Below are 26,511 nucleotides of genomic sequence, written 5' to 3'. Positions count from 1 at the left end.
TATTTAAAAAAAAAGTGTTACAAGATTTAATTATTAACCTTAAATAATATTTTTTCATTCAGTCTACTTTAGTTATGGATAAGAATAGGGATTATAGCAAAGAATTCATATTAGCTGATTTTCCATTTAAGGCATCCAGGACCATTTAGTAAATGGTTCAGTTGCGATAAAAATTTCCTAATGTTTCAGGAAGTTCTAAAGTAATTAGCTGAATTAAATATTAATTTTTAGTTATCATTTTGAATATTATTTCTTAATATATAAATTTTAAAATAGTAAAATGTAGAGTAAAAGAATTTTTAACGAGGTGTTCGAAGGACTATGTCTACATTTAAAATACCTTAAAGCATGTATATTGATACAGATGATTTTTACCTAAAGCCTGAAGAAATAAGAACACAGCTTTCCTTAAGTTCAAATAAATCAGCCTTTGACTTTAAATCCTAGAGAACTGATTTAAACAGAACAAAAAAATATAGAGATACAAATTAATAGATGTACGCCAGTTAATAAATATTTAAAGATATAACGATATAAATGACTGATCCAGTATATAAATTAAATAAAGAAAAATTAAAAGAAATGAATAAGCAAGGCATTTAGAAAGCTGAACTGCAGCTTCAATAACAATAACTTTAAATGTTAAAGCAGTAGAATTAAGATGCTTCTATTTAATAAATTGGTAAAATTGGGATTAATGAAAGTAAGTTGCAATTAAGCGAATAAAAAGGAAAGCTAGAATCCTCTAAATTAATGAGTGTATCAAAAATTTAAATAGTAAAATTCTTCATTCATTTAATTTCTATTTAAAAATGTTTATTATTTATTTAATGAGTAATAAGCATTTACAAAGATTAATAAATATTAAATTACTATGTATATATTTAAACATATAATAAAAAGTAATCAAAGAAAACTATACCAACTGAGTTTCTGAATGATTCAATAGGAAATCAAAATAATTCTATTTCAGTCATTTAAAATTAGGAGTTTTACTCAAATATTCCCTAGCAGATTCAATCAAAGCATTAAATTTAAAACTTGTTGCATTAAATTGAACAGAATAATAAATAACTTAATGAGTATTAGTTAAACTAGAGCTAACATTTAATTCCTTCTTAAGAAGATATTAAATTCGATTAAGACTAAAGTATTATGGTTAAAAAAAACCCAATATTTAAAAGCAAAAAATTGTAAATATTTTTTTAATATTTAAAAAAAAAATCATTTGTATATTTTTTAGTAAAATAAATTAACCTATGTTTTTATATAAACAGTTTTGGAAGAAAAAGTAGCTGCAATTCAATAAATTTATCTAAATAGAAAGATACTACGTTTTAAATGAATTAAACTGTAATTAATTAAACTCAAATTCCAGCCAATTAAATCTTTGTAGATGAGAGCTCTATGATTGGGAAAAAAACCGATAATTTAGTAGATAATACAATGATTAATCCAATTCTTTCTTTCTAAACTGAATTAGATATGAGACCATCTAATCCTATAGCTGGATCATCAATAGGGTATTTAGATTAGAGAGAAGGTGATACAACAATGAACAACAACCCTTTTTTACAAGATGAAGATTTAAGCATTTTAGTTAATTAAACAGGAGATGAACTCTTAATTATAAAAATTCCAAATCTACAAAATTATAAAATTCAACCTCTTGAATTATTTGACTCATATTTAAATTAAGATCCAGATCCTCTTTAATTAATCAAGGAATCCTCTATAAGAGCATACTCTAGATGGGTAAAGCCTGATGGAGAAAGTGTATGGAAGGATTGCTAAGTCATTAAATATAATCCAACTACAAAAAGATTCTTAATTAAATGGATATCAAATGATCGTATGAAAGAGGTATGTATTTGGAAATTAATAACCTTATTTAAGTATTTTTAAGCAAATTAATATTTTTTTAATAAGGTAACAAGATTAAATCTGATGTATGAATGGGAAAATGAAGAGATGATGAATAAGAGAAATAAAGAGGCTTTAAAAAAAAGAGAGTAACTTTTGTATTATATGGGCATGAAAATATTTGTTAATGAAGAAAAAGGCTAAGATAAATCTATTTACTATTCAAAACAGACTTTGCTAAATGTTATTGATAAAGTATTTAATTCTAAAAATTCTAGAAAGCTAAAGAGGATGAACTACAAAAGAGTAGTAGAAGAGATACTTGAAATGTTTAAGTACGAAGTAATTAAGTTTGCATGTGAAATAAATACTGTGCCTTCTCTTGACCATTTCTTTGAGGCATATTTTCCAGAATTAAAGCAATCACTAAAAAAAAAACAAAATCTTTTATATGATGTTGTTATGAATTGTTAAAACTACCCAGAAAGATTGTTAGAAGAATAAAAAGTATAAAATAAAAAAAAGACTGACTAAAGCACCTTGATAAAGCATAAGACTTTTCAAAGCTTGCACCTAGAGAATTAGAAAGAGCATGATGAATACCTACCTTTAGAAAATGACAATTAGAATTAAACTCAAAATATTATTAAGGAGTAATATAAAAATCTAAAAAAATCTAAATTACATAAGACCCTTTAGAGCAATAGTCAAAAGAATATACTAAACAGCACTTAACATGATGACCAATCTATAGATAAAACGAATTAAGATGAATAGCAAAATAGTCATAAAAAAAAATCAGCATTCTTCCAAAATATTTAAGGCCACTAAGAAAAATAAACTAATTTAGAAGTTTTAAATGAATCTGATCAAAAAAAGTAATTAGAAAATGACACAAATTAAAATCTTGAAAAAACAAATTAAAATGAAGAAAATAATGATTAGTTTAAGATTAATTTGGAAAATAAGAGAAATTCATCTCTCTTTATATAAAGTAATAAATTTACATTCTTTAAATCAGCTAACATAACTTAACCAGGATCTATAAATGGTATTAGTCAGATAAATTTCAAAAGATCTTAGTATCTGCTCTCGCCAGATACTAATGAATTTATATCCTTAAGACAGACTCAGTAAGAAGAGATGAGCCAAATCGACTCTATACTCAGCCAAGTTAAATTTAATGATTATGAATTTTTAACAGAAGAGGTTTACACATTTAACATCAAAAGATAGCTTGAAGTGTAAGAAAAAGAATTACAAACTCCAAAATAGGATGACCACAATGTTTTTAAATACACTTAATCTGAGAAATTAAACTAAAAAGATAAAGAGAATAAATTAAATTTGGAAAAAGCTTAGATATTCTTTTAGCATTACGCTATCCCACATCCTTACTTTCCTTTTTTGAAAGAAAAACTTTTACAAAACTTCTATTTCTCTAATGAATATCATAACACTGTCTTCAAAAGAATAGTTCCAAATGTAAGTCTTTCAAAATCATCTTTTAATGATTTATTTTTAAGTTTTCTAATTTGATTGTAAAAATAAATTAAATTTAATAGATTGCAAAGAGAATATAGGAACTTAGATCGGTTAACATATTCTAATTTATAAAAGAAATAAAGTCTCCATATTAATTGCCATCATTATTTACTCTTTCTTGTAAAATTTAATTAAAAAGCTAAGTTAAAATTAATTTTTAAATAATTTTAAATAGAAATGAATAGTATTGTTAAGCAGAAAATATCAAACCTAAGTAAAAATGTAGAAAAGTTTGAAGTAAAACTAATTAATTTTTTGTTAAATGTATATATATTTACTTACTATTTGAATATCTTAACTAAGATTATGATATACGAAATGCAAACACTCAATAAAAAGAAAAACTAGTAAGATAGTAAGAAATACTTTTTATGGACTGACTAGTTCTACTAAAGCTTTGTAGATTTGTAAGACTATTTAGATAATAATATTTTAAACATATGTTTTTATTCTAATTAAAAGAACTGTTAAGGTTGTACAGTCTCATCTTATAGATATGATAAGAGAGCAAATAGAAGAGTTTAGATAATAAATTAACTTATTTTTTTCTATCATTCCTTTTGAGTTTTTGTAGCATGAATTAAAAATAGATCATATTTATAAAAAATAATTTGAGAGTTAGAAGAAATGTTTCTTAAGAGAATCTAATGAAGTTTACAAATAAGTAAATATATTTTTCAGAATTTTGGCAATTAATTGTAAAGCTATTTTTCAATATATTAGTTATTAATTATAGCACCCTCAGTCAAGTTTAAAAAAATAGAAGTAAGTTTAAATTTAGATATATTTTTTCCTCTAAACTAAATACTATAAATTTTAAAAAGAAAAGCAATGAGTCTTTACATCAAACCTAATAATTTTTTAACACAAGCAAATAAGAATTAGATGTGTCTAAAACTTTAATAACTTAGCATGTAAAAGCAAGACGAAGCACATTAAGAGAGTTTAATTTAGCTTCTTTTTCACTAGGATCTGGAAATTAATCTTTAGTAAGCTTAAGATTTTATACAGTTTAACAAAAAATTTAATTATAAATAGATAAATAATTCTTCGATTGTGTAAGATAATGAAGTTTAGTAATTAATGGAAGAGTGCTGGCCTTTCTACAAAGAAGCAAACATTATTTATAAATTATATAGATAGATTGTTAATCTTCTTTTGACAGGTAAGTTATAAATAAGAGTTTCTAAATAATTATTTATTCAATAAAACACATAATAGATAAATTAACGCACATAAGATTTGAGAAAATTGATTCAAAAATATTGAAACCTATTTATAGGATCAAAGCCAAATTCTTAAATGAAAAAATACCAGCTGAGTATAACTTTCAAAATTATTTTAAGAGAAAATAAATTTTTAAAATACTTGGCTTATTTATATAGGAAAAAACAGTTAGACAATATAACTAAGAGAATAAATTTCAAAAGACTGTAAAATCTATCTAATATGGAAGATATGATAGATAACGGAAGAGAAAAGTTTTGGAAATTGGAGGAGCTAAATGCTACCATGAAGGACATATTTTAGGAAATAGCATGTAGAAACTTTGAAGAAATAGACCCAAACACATATTTTGAATCTATAAAAGTAATTAATACAAATTTAAACAAATGTAGCTAACTTAAAATTGATTATCAATAGGATAAAACTATTACTATAAAGAAAATGGGCTGGTTTAATCTTAACTGCTTTACTATCGTGTATGAGCCTAGCTTACCAGAGTTTGAATCTAGGTTTAAGCTTTTAATCAAGGATATTTTTGATTAGATTTGCAAAATAAACATATATTACAGGAGTAATTTCATGAAAAATTTATTATAATAAATTTAAAAATGTTAATCTCAATTATTGTTTTATAATATTAGAGGATCATTTAATAAATTACTCAGATATATAAGAAAAATTGAATTCTTTGAATGACGATATAGAAGAATTTCTCACCTACTCATTTTATGGATTATATTCATTCTTTATTGTATTGCAAAGATTTGAATTCTATTTTCTTTATTCTCACAAATATGAAAGGTATTTGTAAAAGAGAGTAGATACTGATGTAAATTTTAGTTTAAATATTTAATTTATATTTATGAATTTATACTTTTAATTTTAAGGAATTGGAAATAGTATTTTCTGAAGTTGATAAAATGGAAAGTGACCTAAGCTTTTTGAAAAATAGATTATTAGATGAAATGCCAATAGGAGTATTTTTAATTGACACTAAAGAGTTCAAAGAAACGCTAATCACAGAAATAAAATAAAAAATAGCTTTTTCTAAAAAAATTTTAAAGGAAAAATTTAAAAAAAGTATTGAGTCTTGCATGGCTTTAGGAGAAAAAATTTTAACCAAAATGTAAGATGAACCAAAAGATGTTAGGGAATACATTAAACTAAGTTTATATTTGTAGGGGGAGGAGCTATTTGCAGATTTTAATAATATGTTAAACCTAATTCATATCAGCTAAAATATTATTGAAAAACAATAATTACTCCTTATAGACATAAGCCAAGAAGATCTTGTTAAAGTATTTTTAAAAATCATTTAGTATAGTCTTACACTTAAAAAATATTTTAGATTATAGGGGCTGAATTGATTCATAGAGAAGTTGTTGATTTAAAGAACAAAAAAGATGAAAAACAAGAAAAAGAACATCCCAAATTTATTTAAATGCACTTAGAAGAAAAAGAGAAAGTTAAGAAAAAAATAGAAGAAGTAAAAGAAAAAGTAGAATAAATTAGGAAGATTAGTAGTTTTAGTTTAGTAGAATAATAATCAAGAGATTGTGAGGCGGTCATAACACTCCTCTATCAATTAAGGTAAACAAATTTTTTTATTAGTTAATCTAAGAGTTCGAATAATAAAATTAACATAGACAATAAGTGAGATAGCTTCAATAAGATGGAATTAATTTAGGTTTAGGATTTGATTCTGAAATAGATATAGAAAAATTGACAGAAGATTTTGAAAATTATGAGAAGATATGGTAATACACCTAAGATTGGACAACAGTAATTAAAATTTATACGATAAATATATCATTAGTAATAATAACTTAACTAATGAATAGAAAAAACAGATTTGGTTATTCAAACCATTAATAAACTCAAGCTAAAATGCATAGTGCTTACAAATCACAGATATCAGGGATATATCCTACACTTTAGAAAGAGGAAATAAAGTACTTAGAGAAGTAGAACCTTTCTTTTAATAAGAAAATCCTGATATACTTCCTCTTATAGAAGCTATTAGTCAAGAAATCACAGACTTTTAATCTGTATATGAACTTCTAGTCTAAGTGAAAGATGAATCATTTAAAGTTCAACACTGGCATGTATAATTTAATCAAAAGATTAATGAATTTAATAAAATAGCAAAATTAAATTTTTATAAAAATAGCAAATATTTGACTTCATTTACGATAAAGATGAAGAAAAGAGAAAAAAAATGAAGAGAATGGATGATTAAACTAATTTTAACCTATATAATCTCATTTCTGACGGAGTGTTAGATTATATCTAAAGCATCAAAGTCATCGCAGTTGTAAAAAAAAATTTAATAATTTACATTGACTTCAAAATATACATACCTAAATATAGGAAGCTAAAGATGAATTCAAGAGTTAGCAAAGTGTCAGCTATATTGAATAGGAGTTTTCTAATTTAAAATTTTAATTACACAACTACTTTTCCACTTTAGTTATTATTGATATCAGATAAATCATAGATCGTTTAAGAAACGAAGAATTCAAAGTGTAAATAATAAATTAAATTGACTGATTGATTGATTGAATAACTGATTCTAAAATAAAATATTGATTAATTTTTAAATATTTAGATAGGAATTGCTTAGAAACAAAGCTTATTAGAAAAATGATTATTTAGAAAAACTTAAAAAGATAAAACACTTTGTTAAGCATACAAGGAAAGTGTTAAAAATAATTGCTAAAATATAAGATTACATAGTAAAATTTGCCCCAATCTTTAGATTTAAAGAAAGCGAATAAAAGTATAAAGGAATTGAAATTTTATTTCGTAAGGTTGTTTCTGAATTTAAAAAGCATACAGAAGAAATAACAAAAAGAGGAATGAGTTATTTTATGAATTTGTTTTCTTTAGATAACCCTGACAGCAAGAATTAATCAGAAATATTTGAAATATTTATGCAAATTTACTTAACCTGTGAAAAGATTTAAAGCCAAGTCTACCATATAGTTAATGCAGTCAGACAAACCCATCCAAGATATGCTTTTGTTTCAGATGAACTTATTTTTGAAATCTCTCAATCTCTTTTTATGCCTTAAGTAATTTATTTAACTAAATAAAAGAAATATTTAATAGTGTTCTTTTAATAATAAAATAGGAATTTTTAAATAAAATAAGTTTACTTTTTCCTGGAGTCAAAGAATTCTAATGCTAACCTTTAAGTGATGATCCTTAGAGTGGTAACGAGAATGTCTGGGAAATAAATAAAATAATTAACCATTACGATGAAGTGATAGAATTATCCTTTCCTGTAAAATATTTGAATTTTTTTTTCAATTTTAAAAATATTTTTATGTTATTTAACAGATACCATATGTTCTCAAGTATATGGAAAAACCTCCAAATTTGGGTATGGTGAATTTAATAGAAAGTGAAATGAAAAAGTACCTTAGGTTCTAAATCATGTAGCATCTTAAACCTGTTGCTTCAAAAAATTATAATTATTGGAAAATATGGAATAACTTTTTAATAAAAAAATATATTATCTTTTAATCATTCTATCTTATTAACGATATACTATTTATGCATGACCTTACCATGTTACTATCATTAGAATAAAAATATTAAGATATAAAGCGCTTTTATGATCACCTTAAGTTGAATTTTGATGATCTTATTTCTTATTATCAGACAGTCATCAAGGTTGGCTTATCGACAACTCAATCAATTCAATTTACTTAGTAAATTCTTTTTAGAAAATTTTTTTTCTAACTTATGAAATTTTTTAATTTAGGGCAATAATATAAATTTAACAACATCTAGACATACTCTAAAGAGCTATCAAATAAGTAACCTTTTCTTTAAATAGCTTTGAGTATTTGATTCTACCTAAATTTACCCTTCAAATTCCTATCGATGAAGGAGATGTTTCATAAATGATACAGTCGTCTAGAAAAACAATTTAAGAATCTCTTCAGCAAGTAAAACTAAATTTTTCCCTTAAAATATTAACCACAATTCTTATTCTTAAAAAAAAGAAATACGATGAAGAAGAAGCAGAAAAAAAATTAGAAGAAGGGCATTTTACAACTAATACAAAAAAATCAAATTAGGTGGTGCAAATACAATAAGTATAAAATTAGCAAAATTAAGAAATTGAAATAAATAATTCTAACATGCCATTGATAGCCTTTAAATCAGATTATATAAATAGCATTAAAAAAAGACCTTAAGATTTATAAATTACTTTGAACTGCTTTTTCCACAAAATTCCTTATTCTTTTGAGCTTGTTCCTACAATGAATAACTTTATATTTACAGAAAATACACTAAGAGTTATTCACCAAGCAGTTGTCACTATATCTAGTAATTTTAGTTGCATATTAAGAGGTTCTCCAAGCAGTGGTAAAAAGTCTATTATCAATAGCTTAGCAGCTATTCTTGGAAGATCTATTTTCGAATGTAACTTCTAAAACTAGTCTCTTGCAATAGTAGAATAAATACTTTTGAATTCAGCATCCTGTAACTATTGGGTTAATGTTACCAATTTTGAAAATCTGCCTTCAGCTACTCTATCTTTAATTGCAAACATATCTTTTTAGATTCGTAAGACCATTTCAATGGGAACTTCATAATTATCATACTATTCCAAGTGTGTAGATGTGAGTTAATATTTTGGATTGTTTGGTACTATGAATATTCTTCCGTAACCATCAGATATATCATTTTAGACAATGCCAAAAAGTGTGCAAGAATCTTTCAGAATTATAACATTTTTAAAACCTGACTCGAATGAAATTATAAAGGTAATTAAATATTTTAATTAAATAATAAAATATTAATAGATTTTATTTTAAAAATAGAACTACTTGCTTATAATAGGGTTTGATAAAGAAGAAGTTCATGAAAAATCTCAAAAACTTGTTTTCTTTTTTGAATTTATTTGTACAGTAACAAACAATTAGCAATTTTCTTACTCAAAGAAATTGACTTACATTGATTTCTAATAAATTATCCATTAAAGAAGTGAAAAGTAATAAAGATTGATAAGTTTAAAATCAATTTTAGTTATACTTAGAAATGCTCTATTTTACATGTAAGAAACACGCAAATAATAGACCCCATACACCCATAAAACAGCTCTCAAATCTGCTATTGAAAATTACTTCAAAGGAATAATGCCATCAGGAGCTTTTAACTATATGAAAAATATTTTTAATAAGCTATTTATGGAAATGAATTCTCTTCAAAGTGTTGAGTATGTAGAGTTCGTAAAATAATACAATGAATAAATGAATTAATTCTTTGACTTTCATAAGTATCCATTTTAATCTTAATTCTCAGAACAAGCCGGAATTATACTCCCTTTGATCTTAAAAAATGTTCCTTTGATTATTTATGGTCCTCACTCTTCAAAAAAGAATCTATTTATATAATTTCTGAGTTTCTTGGTGTCAGTTTCAAAAGGTTATCTTTAGTTTTTTATTTATTTATTATTCTTACATCCTAACTTTATTTTATAAATAATAGAAATAAACTTCAATGTCAATTTTTTAAATGTTGACAGCGTTGAAAGAGAAACGTTGTTATCTTCTAAAAAAGAATTTGATGTAGATGACGATATTTAAGGATCTATTTTATTTAAGTGTAATTAATTAATTAATTTTCAAAATATAGAAATACTTACCATTAAAACTTTTTATTCAGAAAAGAAAAAAGGATTCTTAAATTTATTAATTGATACAATGAAGATCTAAAACAATGAAAATTCAGAAATAATTGATACCATGCTTGGAAAATAGACTATATTTAGTACTTATATTGCTAATACTATAACTGAAAAGCTGAAGTAAAATTAATTTATTGTTAAAATTAGTTTTAAAAAATAAAAATAATAGAAACACAAAGAAAAAAGTAGTTGAAAGATCACAAAATGATTGGATTGTTGTAGATGGATGTGCTGAATGTATGAACTAGATACCTCAAAATCATACTATAGAGGAATTATTAGATGGATTTGAAAACAAATAATTTAGCTTAGGTGATGGTGACTTCCTAAGAGTACCTTCTGCTGCTACAGTTGTTTTTTCTTTAGAGAAGCTACAAAATATATCACCTTCTTCTTTTAACAAATACATGATGTTCTTCTTTTCTAATCAAATGGTTAAGTTAAGTGATGAATACACCAGTTGGTATTTGAGAAAAGTTCAATAGAATAACTTTTTTTCTAAATTCCACACAATAGTCAAATCAATGTTTGTATATTTCTTGGAGCCATTCTTTTAAATGATTGAGAGCATTCCTTCTTCAGTAATAAATATTATTCTATAATTTAAAATAAAAATTAATTGAATACCATTTAATTAGAAATATAACTATCACTTTAATAGGGATTCATAAATTGATTTTTTAATTAAAAATTTTTTTTCTTGCAAATATAAAATCTAATTTTTTCAATTTTTTTAAAAATCCAAGCTAACAACACCTACCCAATTAATCCATAAAATATTTCTTAAGAGAATTATTTCAAAATAAAAAAAATTATAATTAATATTTAATTAAATTTAAAATAGCATTTGATTTTTAAGAGAAACCAAAAGAGCGAACTAAAATGCTTTTTAGATTATTTAGAGATATTTTTAAACGAAATACGTAAATTTGAAATAGCAATAGGAGAGTATGAAGCTGAAGGTATGAATCTCCCTTCTAATAATTTAAGAAGAGAGCGCAAGAATCATATAACTTCAAGTTTAACAACAGCTCTCTCTTCTCGTTTAGATAGAGGTAGTGGAAATATTGCTCCATAATTTACTTAAACTAACTAAAATAATTCAAATGAACCATTCATTGAAGAAGAGAGTGATGAAGAAAGAAGTAGTGATAGTGAAAGTAATAGCGATGCTGATAGTGAAAAATAGAAAGGATCTAAGAATAAAAATGCTTAAAAAAATGGAAAGAACTATGTTGACTCGAGCAACAATGAGATAATTTATAATAATATTTTACTAGATACAGAGTCTCGACTGATTTCTTCTTTTGAATCTGCATTTGTCTTTTGTATGACTTGGTCTTTAGCTAATTAAATAAAAGATTCTTATCAATAAACTTATATAGAATTTTTAAATGAGTAAATTGAAAGATATTGCAGGTAAACATTTTCAAAAAAAAATTTATATAATTATATTCATTAAATGACAAAATAGGTTTAGGTCTGAATACACGAACGTTAAATATACAAATGAATCATATCCATTTGCTATTGATTTAAGAATATTGCTTAAAGAAAAGGATGTTAACATATTTGATTATATTTTTGATATTCATAAACAAAAGTGGATTAAATGGAGGAATTTTTATCTTGAAGAATGCAGTGAAATAAGTGGATCTTTTGAATCAAACAATTTAAATAACAGAGAAATTGTTAGGTATGCATTTATTCATACCATTTCTTTCGTATTTATATGTCAATTCAATTCAAAACATAAATATCTAATAAGATCATCATAAAAAAATATTTATTTATATTTATTGTTAATTTATTTTTTTTAAATAAAGATTAAACCCCTTAGCAATTAGTATAGTCAACACAAAGCTGACATAAGAAAAAAGGGAGGTTTATATTCCAGAAAATATTCTTTTTATAGAAACAAGAGCGTCCAAAATCACAAAATTCTTTATACAGTATTTTTCTGCATACTGTAAGCCTTATATTTTATTAGCCTAGTAATCTAATGGTATCACATCAATAATCAAAAATAAGCTTAAAAATCTCTTAGAGCATCATTCTTTTAGCTGCATTAATAACTCGATTTCAAGAGGTACCACAATAAGCAGCTTTTAAAGAAGAATTGAAAAAAATTTAGTTTGGAAAAATAGTAATCATCTCACTTCAATTCACTAAACCATCAGTCTAATCTTTATTGATGACCTTAATTTATCCAAAGAGTAAATAAACAAATCAATTAAAAAATTAACTTAATTTTTTTTTTTCTTAAATAAACATTTAGTGGAATTTCACCTATAGGTGCAATCAGGTCTCTTGTGTAGCATGATGGATGGTTTAGTAATAATAAGTTTAAGTTTATTAATTTTAGTATGATAACACTATTAGCTGTTTTTTCATACTTTGATATAAACTCTATTCAACCTTCAATTAACACTGTACTTTTCGAAAAAATTTCTTCTTTAAAAGTACCAGATTTAGAAAAGAATGGTAACTAATTTTATTTTTTAAAAAGTTTGTTAAAAATTATAAATTATTAGATATAATCAGCATCTTCTAGCTTCACAATAATTCTATTAACCATCCTGGCATGAAGGCAAATAAAAAAGTTACAGGCATCATTTAGGACTTTTGCTCATTAATTGGTTTATTGAATGACAAATACAGAAGCGAATTTAAGAAAATTTCATGCTAATTTAATGCAAATTTATCAATAAGAAAAGGATTAGAAATTGTTAAAAATCTAAATTCCTTTTAATTTTATGACAAAAGTACAAAAGCAATCAATTACGAAAATTTAATTAAATCATTAGTATTTTTAATTAATTAATTCTACTCTTCTGAGTTTATCCATCAGCCTTATCCGAATATGGGCAGTCTTGAAAAATGTATAAAATTTATGAAAGAAATCTATCTAATTTTATTTTTGTATATTTTTTTAAGTAAAAAATTAGGTAAAGGAAATAGATCAAATATCTCTCAAAACTATTTCAGAAGCAGTAGATAAATAGAATAGTCGTATAGAAAATAATTAAAGTTTGGAAGAAAAACTCTAAGAAGAAGATGAAGAATAAAGCGATGATGATGATGATGAAGAAGAAGATGAAGATTCTGATTCTTCTGAAATGTCACAGAACGCTGAACTTTCAAAATATTCTGATAACGATAATGCACAGTCATAGAATTAATAAAGCAAAAACAAAAACCCTAATTAGAGGAAAAATAAAAATATAATTAACAAAAAATTTAAAATCTTAAACTTAAATTAAATTGATGAAATTAGAAAGAACTTTAATTTTTCATCTGACAAAAAGGTATAATTTTAAATTTAATTTAATTTAATTGATTATATTATTTTTATATGTAGATTGAATGGTTTTTAGGCATGTTAGACCTTCCTTAAATTGAGTTCAAGGTGGATGATTAATATTCTTAAGATATATTAGAAAATTAAAAGGAACAACAGTAACAAAAGATAAATTCTCCTAACAAGAAACTGTTGGATTAAGAATCTTACTTTGTTTCTAATTCAGGTTTAGAAAAGCAATCTTCAAAATTTAAAATAGCGTATGAAGACAAAAAAAATAATAATAAGGGTGACTATTCAATTCATGTATTAGATGAAAGTAAATAAGAAGAATCAAGTGTTAACTCAAAGGAAGTAGAAGATGAGTCTTTAAGTGATTTGTATGACTACAGTGCTACTTTAATTACTTAGTTAGCATTGAAAAGCGCTAAGCTTCTACCTACAACTCATTAGAATCAAGAAAATACTGATTTAAACATTCTTTAATTTAAATAGCAGTAGGTTTAATTAGAGGCTTAGAAATAAGCTAAAATAGAAGAAAGAAGATTCATTTAGCAAGAAAAAAAAACAGGTAGTTAACATTACTAAATTAGTAGAGATGTTACTAATGCGTAAAAGTTGTAGTATATAGGCAATTCAAACTAGATTTAAGGTATTACTTCTTTGCAAAAAACAGATGAGATCCTTTAAAAGCTCTAAAATGTAGAATTTATGTTCAGTTTCTTCTCTACTCTACCAGATTAATTTACGATAGAATTAACAAGCCAAGTTGTATAAGAATTACTTTTAGCATAGTAAGCTGAAAATAACTTAAAAACTCAAAGGACGATTAAGAGCTAAAAAAAATAGAGAGGCAGTGTATCAGTTGATTTATGGAAATAAATTTTAAAATAAAGACAGGATATTCTTTTCTTTAATTTATCACTTATACATAAGAATAAATTACTAACTGATCTTAATCAATAAATTTCCAAGTAAAAGACAAAAGATTTAAATGAAGGTGCTTTAGGAATAAAAAGCACAGCTAAATTGGCTAATTTGGAAATGAATTTATTTGAAGAGCTTGATTTCATTTATTTAAATGATAAAAGGAGAAAAAAAATACTTCTGTTTTTAGTTTAAAAGCTATTATAATTTTGCTTTGATACAAACTAAGCATAGAGTATTGAAGGAATAAATAATAAAAGGTAGATTGATCTTAACAAAATGTTTGATGACTTTTAACAAAAGTAGCTTAAGAAGGGAATTCATAAAGCCAAACGCTCAGATAGTTTCTTAAATACAAATATCGCGAAGTTATAAAGTTAAGATTCTATAAAAGATAAAAGTTAATTTTCATTATCCTAAAATAACAGTAATTAGGTAGGTATAGTTAATTATGCATCATCTAGTATAAACATTTTGTAAAATCCTTTGGTATCTGCAAAGAAAAAAAATAAAAAAGATGTATTCAAATTTAGTACATAACAAATGGAAGAGATCTAAAATTTAAAGAATAATACTGTTAATTAAGATCCTTTATAGTCAACAGAAAGAAGTAATATGTAAATATACACCTGGAGAGGAGGAGATTTACTAGATTTTGTTTTAATACAAGAAGTCAATATTAATTGTTTCCTAACTCACGCTATTAAGTTAATCCACTTACTATAATCTAGTTCTCAAAATATCTATTTGAAATCCACTCTTTCATAACGTATAACAGAGCATCTTGTGTATTATAGTTGTTCTTTGTTGAATTTCAATGCATTTGAATTTACAATTCAAAATGAAGAAAGCGCAAATAAAACTTAATAGAGATTCTAAAATTGCCTATTTTCTGCAATCCAAAATCTATTTATCGAAGAAAATTAGATGATTATCATTTATATTAAATTATCAAGCAATTTACTTGTATTAGATGAAAAAATTTAAGAAAATTAGCTCGATGAAACAGAAGATCTAAATAAAAATTAAAAAAATGCATAAAAACTTAGACTTGAGTCAATAAGTAACATTTACGATATCATTAATCACATAGTAGAAGGAGGAGAAGTTTAATCTTTATTTACAACTTAGTAATTAGAATTTTTAATGCAAAAATGGAACATGAAAACTAAGTATCCTCGTTTCAATAATTACATCCTAAATTATATATTTAGTTTAAGACTTAAAACTCAATTGCGTTTTATTTTACATTATGATCTCCAAGTAAGATAGGACAACACCTTAGAATGCTTATAAAATGAATTTAATCATATGTTTTAGTAATTCACAAAATTAAATATTTATTACATTCCACTTTCTGACGATGAATCTAATCAAATTCAAAATATGCTTTTTGAAGAAATGTTTAAGTACATTCCTGATTTTATTAATTCCAAGCACAAAGCTATGGTAATGTAAGCGTATTCAAAAGAGCTGGTAAAAAAATATTTTTTTCAAAGTTTTTTAATTTTGATTGATTTTTAAAAAATAAATAGGAAGTATAAAAAATATTTGAAGATTATTCAAAATAAAATTTCTAAAGAACATATGAAGAAACATACAGTCTATTTTATATAACAAGAAGTGTTGTTTACAATTAAATTAGGCTTAAAATAGAAAAGCTAAGAAGAAAGGGAGGATTTTTCAAAATTATTCAAGAAATGGAGAAGAAGTCCATAGAATTTAGGATTGAAATAGAAAATGCTGAATAAGAGTTTGTAAAAATTAAAGAAACAAAGAAGTAGCATCTCAGAGAATTAAAAGAGGCAGAAGAGAAATTTTAAGAGCTTAAAAATTTAGAGGAGAGTATAAAATATTTTATTTATTTGCAATATTTAACAAATAATTAATAAAAAATAGGCTATAACTCCAAAGAAAAAAATTTGTAGGACCTTATCGCAAAATGTACTCAAATAGAAAATTAATTCAAAGCGATTTAATCTTAGATGAATGAAACAGCTTACAAAATTTCTAAAATAAGCAAAAATAGCTGGAATGATGAAGTAAGTTATCTATTTATTTATTTATTTATTTATTTAAAAATATTAAATTAATAATAAAATTATATCATATTAATAAAAAGATTAAGCCTACTTAATTTGTACAAATCAAATAAATGACTGTTTACATTCTTATATTTTTGATTGGTCTCCATAGAAATATTCCAGATAGAGTAAATTACTTTATTATTTTTAAAAATATTTTAAACTAAACTAAATATATATTTGTTATATTAAATAAGTACAACATAAATATGCAGCAGCTTGCAGATGATATTGTTGATAGTATAGACGAAGTTAATAAAAACTCTAATAACTTCAATAATATTGATCTTTATAGAGAAAAATTCTAATAAATTATTTCAGACAGTGATGAATTCAAAAATATAATTACTACTTTTAAGGATGAACACATTAAAAGTAACACTTTTGATCTTTTTAAGTGCTTAAATAAAGAAGGAGGATCTGTAGATCATGGACATATGATATCTCTGACTGGAAATTTAAATATTCACCAAAGAGAAATATTGAAGTATATAGATTTTATTATTGAAATGTACAGATTAACTTTAGAAGTGAGAAACCTTCAAACTAGCTCAACAGAAGTAATATTTAAATTAAAATTTAATCAAATTTATTAACCTAATTTATTTAAAGCAAAAAGAAAATTTGAGACAGCTTAAAGCAGAAAGAGAAAAATGTCAAATTGAATAAAATTTTATTAAACCTCGTTAGATAATAAAGGATCATCCTACTTTGATAGAAAAAATGAAAAAAGAGCAAAGAAATCTAATGGTTCATATAGTTTAAAAGAAGGATGGATAGCAATAATTTAACAACCATTTAGAAAAGTTTAAAATGTAATTTAAGCACTTAGTTAATGAAGAAAGTTGCCAATTAATTAATAATTCGTATCTTTAAGAAATATCAATACAATTAGCTTTATAAGTTACTTTTCTCTTTAAATACCCTTTCTATTTCTTGAATAAATTTTAAGAGCTTATTCAAGATTGCCTCTAAAAGAGCTAGCATTTAAAAAATACAAAGTTATTTAATGCTCTCTATAATCCATTATACTATTTCTAAATTTTCTCATACTAAATACCTCTTAATTAAGATCTCGTAGACAAGATTACCATTACAGATTTCTTATAGTAACTCATTTTTTTTTTAATTTTAAATTTCATTTTATTAAAAATTTTAAAATTTAGTTTATTAATTTTTTTTGAGTTAAAATTTAATTTAAGTTTCTGTTTATCATTTATAAAATAAAAATAATAAAATTAGCTTTTTTTTTGAGTTTTATCTAAAATTTCACACAATATATTTAACTTATATAAAACTAATAATTTATAATTTTTTTTAATAATTTTTTTTAATAATTAAAGTGAAAATGATTTGTATTATTACTTTTGGGTTAATGATAAAACTGGACTTTACTAGTAATATTTTAAGAAAAAATACGAGAAAACTATAGTCGTAGAGAGCAATACACTTATTGAAAAGGAATCATATTAAAATATAGAAAAAGCTCTTTAGGAAGGAGGTTTCTTGCTAATGAGAAATATTGATGAGAAAACAATACAACAAATTATGCCAATTATTGAATGGAAATACAAGAGAATGATGAAATTATTAAGATTTATGATACAGAATAGCGAAGGTGAATAAATTTGGTAAAAATAAAATATTGACCCTAACCAGAGCTTACTAAATTATGAGATGCAGTGGCATAACTAAGCGTTGTTTGATTTTAATGAATTAACTCGATAACAACCTCTCTTGTTTAATGGCAAAGAAATTACAGTAAATAAAAATTTTAGGCTTATGCTGATCACTACCAATATTAATTTTTCATTTTCACACTCTATCTTTACAAAAATAATTCTACTGTAATGTGAAGTAGAAGACGAAATTTAATGGAAATAAGCCATGTTTGACCATGCTGTTAATAATTTAAATTTTGAAGCAAAATAAAACTAAGTTTAAATGAAAATAGATCACTACACCAGTAAGAGAGATAATATGTCAAAAGTAGTTATTTTTTTATTTACTAAATACATTAAAAAAATTTTTTTTTAACTAGTTATTCAGCTAAATTTCTATTGGCTTAGAGAAGTGTACTACTTGCGAGGATACAGAATTTATGAGGATGTTAATCGATAACTCAGAGTAAATTAAAAAATATATTGGTTCTTAGTAGAGCGATTAATTAAATGCACCAATTATTAACAGAGGTATATAATATAAATAAATAAAACAAAGTTAATTTTTTATTTTGTAATAATAGGACATAGTGATGAAGATGTAAGCTCTCCTAAAAGAATAATAAAAGAACTCGTATAGGTAGGAGACAACCAAGGTAATAAAAATAATTTAATTGAAAAAATTGAGTTAGAATAAGATGCTGATGAAGAATAGCAAGAACTAAAGACTCAAGAGTAAGATAAAAAAATAAATGATTTAATTAATATGGAAATTAACTAAGAGTAAGTAGCTTAAGAAGATTAAGGATAGGATCAAAATGAAAAAGGTTCATAAATAATCAAGAAAAGTAGAACAATACAAGCATTAGATTTGCAATCAGCTTAGAATATAGAAGGTACTCAAACAAATTAATAAAATAGTAACAATGATAATCAACAGAAATAAGCAAATTTATTACCTTAAGTCTCAGCTACTAGTATTAGAAGAAGTATGACAATAGGCGCTGAAACAATAAAGAATCTATAAATTATTGTTGACTTTAACAAACTTAAATAAAATGAATAGACGACCCAAAAGGAATAAAAAAGACAATTGAAAACTTAAAAAAGTTTTGCTAAAAATTTGTAAAAGAAAAGAAAAATACTGCAAGTTTAAACTTAAAAACAAAGAGAAAGAGAAAACACAATTGGATTTATTGCTTAAAATTATTTCTAATTAGATGAAATAACTCTTTAGAATGGATGCTTATAAGAAATTTTAGATTTTCTTTATGCAATTAAACTCAATTACATCAATTTAGAAAAAGCGTTGGGTAAAGTCTATTCTTTCTCTGATATTTTCTTTTTTATGATTGTCTAACAAGCTTGTGTGAGGTGCAAATAATTAAATGTAACTCCCTCTTCTTATTCATCCCAGCCATCAAAAATTGTAAAAGATTATTTGTTAAAATTTAATAAATTTTAAACTTATGTAAATTTCTATTTATTAATTTATTCATTTATTATTTTAGAAAAAAACATTCATCAAAAAGTTCTGTGAAACGGTATTCTATCTTTTATATTCAAGTTTAGCTGATGACCATCGCCTTCTATTCAGTTTTTATCTCAGCATGATGTATTCTAGAGGAACAAAGAGTTTTTCTGAAAAAGAATGGAGGCTATTTTTGAACTGGCAAATTCCTAAGTTAAGCTCATAAGCTGAAAATAATGATGAGAATTTATTAGAAATGATTTTATAAGATGAATAAAATAAAACAGCAAAAAATAGGAGACAACATGCAGAAAAAAACAACAAAATATCTTTGAAACAATAATACTAAATGGATAAAAATAATTATAATAAACTAAATTCTAAGATTATAAACTTTTACAAAATACCTAACTATATTATTGCTCCCCTTTAATGCTATATTTAAGGTAATTAACAAATACATTTAACCATCAAACAGATATTTTATAACTTAAATAAAATTTCATCATTAATAATTTATATTTTTTTAAATATAATAGAAAAATAAAGTCTTCTTGAGAAGTTTGTTGAAAGAAAGGAGCTACTTGTTGATAGCAAAGAAAATTCTTTTTCTAGAGGTGGTTATTCTCCAGTAGCAAAAATACTTGGTTTAAAAGAGAAAATTTTAAAATAATAATACATTGAAAAAGAAAAATAAGAAATAGAATAAAGAGGGCGTGCAAGCACTCAAAGTATAAGTGAGAGTCCTCATAATTCTTAAAGGTCACAAAGCAATAATTTTTCATTAGTTAGTCGCCAAAATTCAAGAGATGAATCGTTTTATAAAAGCTCATATGATTCTTCTCCTTCTAAATAAAATGAATATAATCCTTTATTTAAAAAATTCTTTGATAGATAGGAATTAAATTCTCCAACATAAATAGATGAAGATGAAGTAATAGAAAATGATACCAAAAAGTATAATAGTCCATTCAAAACCTCAAAATCAATTATGAATAACTCTGTTTAAAAATTAACTGCAAGAGTTCAAATGGGCGACTCTATTAAACCTAAAAGCGAATTTAATTTTAAAAATATTTAACCCTAAGTTATAATGGAAAAAGTTTCTAAAAAGTTAATTCATTTAATGGGTAAAGAGCTTATTGAAAAATTTATAGAGTCTTACAATAGCTTTTAGGCCAAGAACGGAATTAAGATAGCAGTCAATAGCTTAGTTGATTAGCCAGATTAATGGTATTTTCATTTATTTTTAAAATCTATCTAAAATTAATCACATTCCTTTCTTTTATTTCTTAGGATTGAATTCTTTTAGAAAAGTCTATCAGAGTATGAAATTAAAGATGAAATTTTGAAAGAGATAAATGAAGAAATAAAATAAGAAAATTAATAGAACTAAGGAGAAGACATTTAGGAAGATGAGGATGACATAGAAGAAGATGAAGATGATAATTAAGAATAAAAAAAATAAAAATTATATCAAAACTACAGCTTTAATTCAATAAAATACATTCCTTTTTTACCAAAAGAAATACTTTAAAACTGCTCTAATCTTTAATTGCTTTTTATTTTTAAGCATTTCAGGTAATAAAAAATCATAAAAAACTTATTTTAACATTTATAATATTATCACAACAACAGACCAGACTTTTTGCCTTAAGTAGCAGAATACATTAGCCAGAAAATATTGAGAAGTTATATAGATTATGATCAAGCTCCTTTCAGCTTAGAAAATCATTGCGAATAAGATTGGTAAAGAAGACCAACTATTTTACTTCATGATCAAGTTTAAAACAGAATATATGAAAAATTAGAGCTACTTTAATCTATTTAAAACCATGAAAATTAACTGCTTAGAATAGCTTTAGGGTACACATCTATAAAAAGTATCATTGATTAAATCAGTAATTTAATTTATTTCTATTGATTGATTTAACTAAAAATTATAAAATAAAACTATTAATCAAAATATAGACTAAGCTGCAGGTGCTGGAAGATGGATATTACTGGAGGAAATTGAGCAAATGGAAACAAATGATCTCAAATATTTACTAAAATCTCTCGATTAAGAACTAGAAGCTAGCACAACTACAAATTCTTTTAGAGTTTGGATAACACACTCATCAACTTTAAGTCGACAAAACTCTCCTTTTTAATTTAAACCTTTCGACTTTAACAAAAATAGCGAAATTTTATTAGCATACTATCAAACTTGTTGGAAAATTTATTATACTACACCTAAAAATGTCCAATAATCAATGCAGAGATACTATTTTAGGAGTATTCATGATTACAGATACAATTCAGAACAGCCAAAAGTTTAAAATACAAAGACGAAGCAGGGTAAAGAAGCAGACTAATACATCACCAAGATTGTAAAATTTTATATAAAATTTGAATTTTAAAAAAAATAAATTTTATGCTTACTAATTTGATTGTTGATTCAATTTTCTAATTAAAAATATTACTTAAAAAAGGAAAAAGAAATAACTATCAAGAAAAATATGATATATAGCAATGTTGTTCAAATGATGAGAAAGCATAATATTAGATAAGGATTAATTCCTTATCCATTTATAGAAACAATTGATGATGGCTTTTTTAATAATTAATCCTCACTTTCTGTTGCTCAGTAAATCACTTCACTTAGTCCTAAATATTTGAATATATTTAGTCTGATAGACTATGCTGATAAGAAAGCAATCTCTCATACTTATTCTTCTCGTCATATCCATATTGACCCAATTACTCATGAAAAGGAAAATTACAAAACCATCTTTAATAGATTTCAAAATAAGTTCAAATTTAGTTTAGCCTTTTTGCATAATTGTTTAGGAAGAAAAAGAGAATTGACTAACACTATTTTAAAGAGCTACGATTCTTAACTAGATCAAAATCCTCGTGAAATATTTGAAACAGATTTAGATTTTTAACAAGAAATCCAGTCAGTATTTAACATTTTATAATACTATCCCACTAATTCTAAGGCTTTCTTAGAAAACTATTTTAAGATGATATATGGCTACAACAATCCATACTATATTAACATGATGCTTCACTTTGTATTCAGTAATATGGAAGGCACTGTAAAGCTGATTGTAAAGGATTAATCATATCTTTTATATGATTTTAATACAGGAGTTTTTGACTATGTGGAGGAAGGAATCACCAAAATATTAGCTCTGTAGTTCCCAACAAAATCTGACCCCTTAGATTTATTTTTCTCTAGCTTTAACAGTTCTCTGGTTTAAGATTATGCTAAATCAAAATAATTTATTCGTAAGATAAATTTAATAGAAGATGAATGGTTGTCTAATCCTTTAGTAAAAAGCCTTAAGTATTTAGAAAAAATTAAGAAAATCTAATAATTCAATGATATTTAAAAAGATACTATTTTGAAAGATATCAATTTCAAAAAATAATAAAAAACTAGAGCTTCTGGTGAAATATAATTTAATTCAGGTATTTTATCACCTATTCCTCGTTCAAACAACTCAGGACAGGCTAATATCCAAAAATCTAAAACTCTATAAAATAAATTTTAGAATTAGTTTAATTTAAGCAAGTAAACAGATGCTAACCTTAATAAGTATGATAGTGAAAAAGTATTTGATATTTCTTCAAATGAAATCTTCAGAAAACCCTCAATCGCTAATTTGGTAGTTGAGAACTCTTCATAAAAATTACTGAGTTTGTAATAATAAATGACATCCTAATAAATTTAAGAAAATAGAAGGAGTGTAAAAAACTAGTAACTTAAACTCTTTACAAAAAATCCTTCATTAGGATTATTATTTGGAAGTGGAAATGAATCAAAAGAATTATTAAGTCCTTAGTCTCCTCCAATTCCTGAGCTTTTACCACACTTAGAAAATAATGAGGAATTGAATTTTGCACCATTGCAAAAAAGTGTTTCTTACAATTTTTCATAAAATTACGAATTTGATTAGTTGGAAGAGTTAATAAAAAAGATATCACATTAATAAAAGAGTTTCTTTAAAGTATACTACAGAAATATCATGAGTTCTCATGAAAAATATAAAGACATTAAATCGACTTTAGAACTACTTTTGAAGAATCTTAACTATGAATTCCATCTTAAAAATATTAAATTTTTAAAATATCATTAAAATGTTAAATTCTCTTACAAACAGCCAGAGGAATATCCTGAATTTATTAAACAGTGGGTGACTACTTAAAAAGATTTAGAAAATTAAGGAGATTTAGTCATTTTTAGATCTAAGTAAAATAAGAATCTCCAATATGCTTTTGCTTTATCTCCAAATCTAAGGAAAAACTCAGAGCTTCTTTAGTCTCCAAAGAGAAGTTCTTTGTAATTAAGTTTTTCTCCTCAATCTACCTAGAATCGATAAATCACCTAAATGAGCTAATCACCTGCGATGGGAAGTTTATTTGGAGGGTAAGAGTTGTTTTTTAACTTTTTTAAGATATTTTTTTGTAATTAATATGAATAATTAAAAATATTAAAAAATATTGTTTTAAAATGAACTTAATTTTCTATTTATTTTTCTATATTTTTGATAAATCAAAAATCTTCAAATTAAGAATGATTTTTGTATTTTAATGGTTAATTTAAATTAAATAAATAAAATTAATTTAGGAAATCATCATTTAGTGAGAAAATTAGATAATCAAGAAGAGAGTCTACGTCAGCTCATATTTTTTAGGAAGAATAAAAAAAATATATGAAATAATAAGAAAACTAAAAGATTATAAGCAGCAGAAGAGAAAGTAGTTTGAAATTCGGAGATCTAGGAGGAATTCATAGAGATGTTGTATTATAGGAAGAAAGTGACAAAGAAAAATCAAGTGAGAACTCAAGTAATTCTAGTGAGACAAGTTCAGATGAATAGAGCTCAGATGATGTTGATATTATCGAAGATGTTGAAAAGAATACTTTTAAAACAACTATTTTAAACGAATGTATTATTTTGTTTAGATTAATAATGCAAATGAAGACTGACATTAGAAATGTTCTAGACTACATTAGCAACCAATTCGATTTATAACCATTAGGATAAAGAAACTACTTGAAACAGTTAATATATGATATATAGTAAAATACCATTCCTGAAACTTGGAGAAAGCTTAGCTTTAAAATTTTCTAAAGAAATTTGGCTAACTACCTTTCTTAGCTCTTTTAAAAAATTTAGTATATTTAAATTTTAGTGGAAAGAGGACCTAACTTATAAATTCCTACTGTAATTTAGCTTGATAGATTAGTTGATTCCCATACTTTCTTAGGGTCTTATTTATATAACTATGCAGAAGCAAATAATGTATATTTATTTTTTAATTTTTACATGAATCTAATTAACTTATAATAAAACAGGTTGATATTCATTAATTGAAATTTGTTCTCCAAAAGACTACATATGCTGAAGTATAAAAAAATGTTTAGCCTGAACATGGATTCTATATCAAAGGTTTATATTTAACTAATGGCGCAGTTCACAAAGATAATTTATCTTTAATTGAAGAAGAAATAAGGCAGTTCTAAAGTGAATTTCCTGTTTATTTACTAAAAATAGAAAGAAAATTGTCAAGTAGATAAGAAATATACAAAAATGTAAAAATTTGTTATATGATATTGTAATTAATATTAATTTCTATAAAAAAAGATATCAATCAACTATGAATAATCTATAGCTATCGAGCTTAATGATCCAGGTACTCAAGTCTTAAGGTAAAAACTCATAAAACAAAATATTTTTTCTTATTTTAATTAATTAATTATTAAATAGATATGATATGGAAAATGAATTTTTGTTCTAGCAATTACATCCTATAGATCTTTATAATTACGATGGAACTTAAATAAATGCTGAAACTTCAAAGTTAGAGTAAAATAATATTAACTCCTTGACAAATGCTATGTCTTAAGGTATATAAGGAGAAAAGAGAGGCAGCATTTAATAGAAAAAAAATGTAAAAGGTAAGTAAAGAGCTTAAAATTCAATAAGCCCAACAAAAGGAAATGAACAATAAAAAGTCGATAACACAAATAAAGACGATTTTAGTAGCTATAAGCAAGCCTAATAAAATTTCAATAGATTAGCACCAAAGGAGCTCAAATTTAATGATATTTATTCTTAATCAAAATATAATTTTGTAATCAAAATACCTTTCAAAAATCCCTGCACTTCTTCTTCATATTCTTACATGCAGACGAAATACTATTTATATCTCAACTCACGTAAGCCATAAGACTTTTGGGAATTGAAGGGAACAACTCTTTTCGCATAAAAATAGACATTTTGAATATGTGTAATAATTAATTGTATTTTAATATTTAATTTCAATTAGTAATATATCTTAAATAATATAAAAGCAAATCTTAATTTAATAATTAACATTTATATGTAAAGCTAATACAATTTATTCATCTACTTCCTTACCTATTTATGAACAAATTTTAAAAAATAAAAAATCACAAGCCAAAAAGTAATTTAAATTTTCAAACATAAAATTTAATGTAAAAATATTAACTTTAATATTTGAATTTTTAAAGTATGATTTTTGTTTTAGTTAATTTATAAAAAAAATTTGTAAATAAATAAAATAATTTAGATTAATTTTTAAATTAGATTTTTTATTTAAAGAATTAGTATCAATTTATTGATTTGTACAAAATTTAATCTAAGATTAATAAATTTTTTCAAGAAATTGAATAGATATTTAAAGAACTATAAAATATTCATACGAACATT

General features: G+C 24.2%; 1 protein-coding gene across 1 annotated transcript; it reads left to right on the top strand. All coding sequences in view use genetic code 6, as the record gives it.

The window, feature by feature from the left end:
- Window positions 1-74: 74 nt before the first annotated feature.
- Window positions 75-26,062, top strand: TTHERM_00149510 (dynein heavy chain family protein; the record flags this gene model as incomplete). The annotated part of the gene is made up of 56 exons (XM_001021586.2): window positions 75-200; window positions 277-777; window positions 904-1,193; window positions 1,278-1,863; window positions 1,930-3,348; window positions 3,429-3,528; window positions 3,584-3,645; window positions 3,712-3,815; window positions 3,871-4,072; window positions 4,132-4,173; window positions 4,233-4,397; window positions 4,447-4,573; window positions 4,630-4,729; window positions 4,794-4,998; window positions 5,053-5,206; window positions 5,277-5,464; window positions 5,523-5,933; window positions 5,984-6,225; window positions 6,282-6,417; window positions 6,477-6,740; window positions 6,806-6,949; window positions 7,006-7,160; window positions 7,244-7,709; window positions 7,769-7,921; window positions 7,978-8,351; window positions 8,405-8,591; window positions 8,649-9,416; window positions 9,474-10,077; window positions 10,141-10,257; window positions 10,318-10,459; window positions 10,509-10,920; window positions 11,184-11,758; window positions 11,814-12,035; window positions 12,166-12,555; window positions 12,618-12,823; window positions 12,874-13,221; window positions 13,277-13,647; window positions 13,701-16,043; window positions 16,103-16,412; window positions 16,467-16,609; window positions 16,690-16,779; window positions 16,849-17,211; window positions 17,264-17,760; window positions 17,995-18,640; window positions 18,693-18,843; window positions 18,897-19,741; window positions 19,824-20,229; window positions 20,323-21,016; window positions 21,080-21,364; window positions 21,422-21,684; window positions 21,755-22,155; window positions 22,258-24,200; window positions 24,402-25,080; window positions 25,134-25,370; window positions 25,423-25,487; window positions 25,546-26,062. 56 exons carry the CDS (start codon window positions 75-77, stop codon window positions 26,060-26,062), a joined length of 21,936 nt encoding a protein of 7,311 aa, XP_001021586.2.
- Window positions 26,063-26,511: the final 449 nt, after the last annotated feature.

Source organism: Tetrahymena thermophila, assembly GCF_000189635.1.
Source record: "Tetrahymena thermophila SB210 genomic scaffold scf_8254545, whole genome shotgun sequence".
NCBI lineage: Eukaryota > Ciliophora > Oligohymenophorea > Hymenostomatida > Tetrahymenidae > Tetrahymena > Tetrahymena thermophila.
Note: the sequence above shows the minus strand (reverse complement) of the source record. Positions and strands in the feature narration are given on the sequence as shown.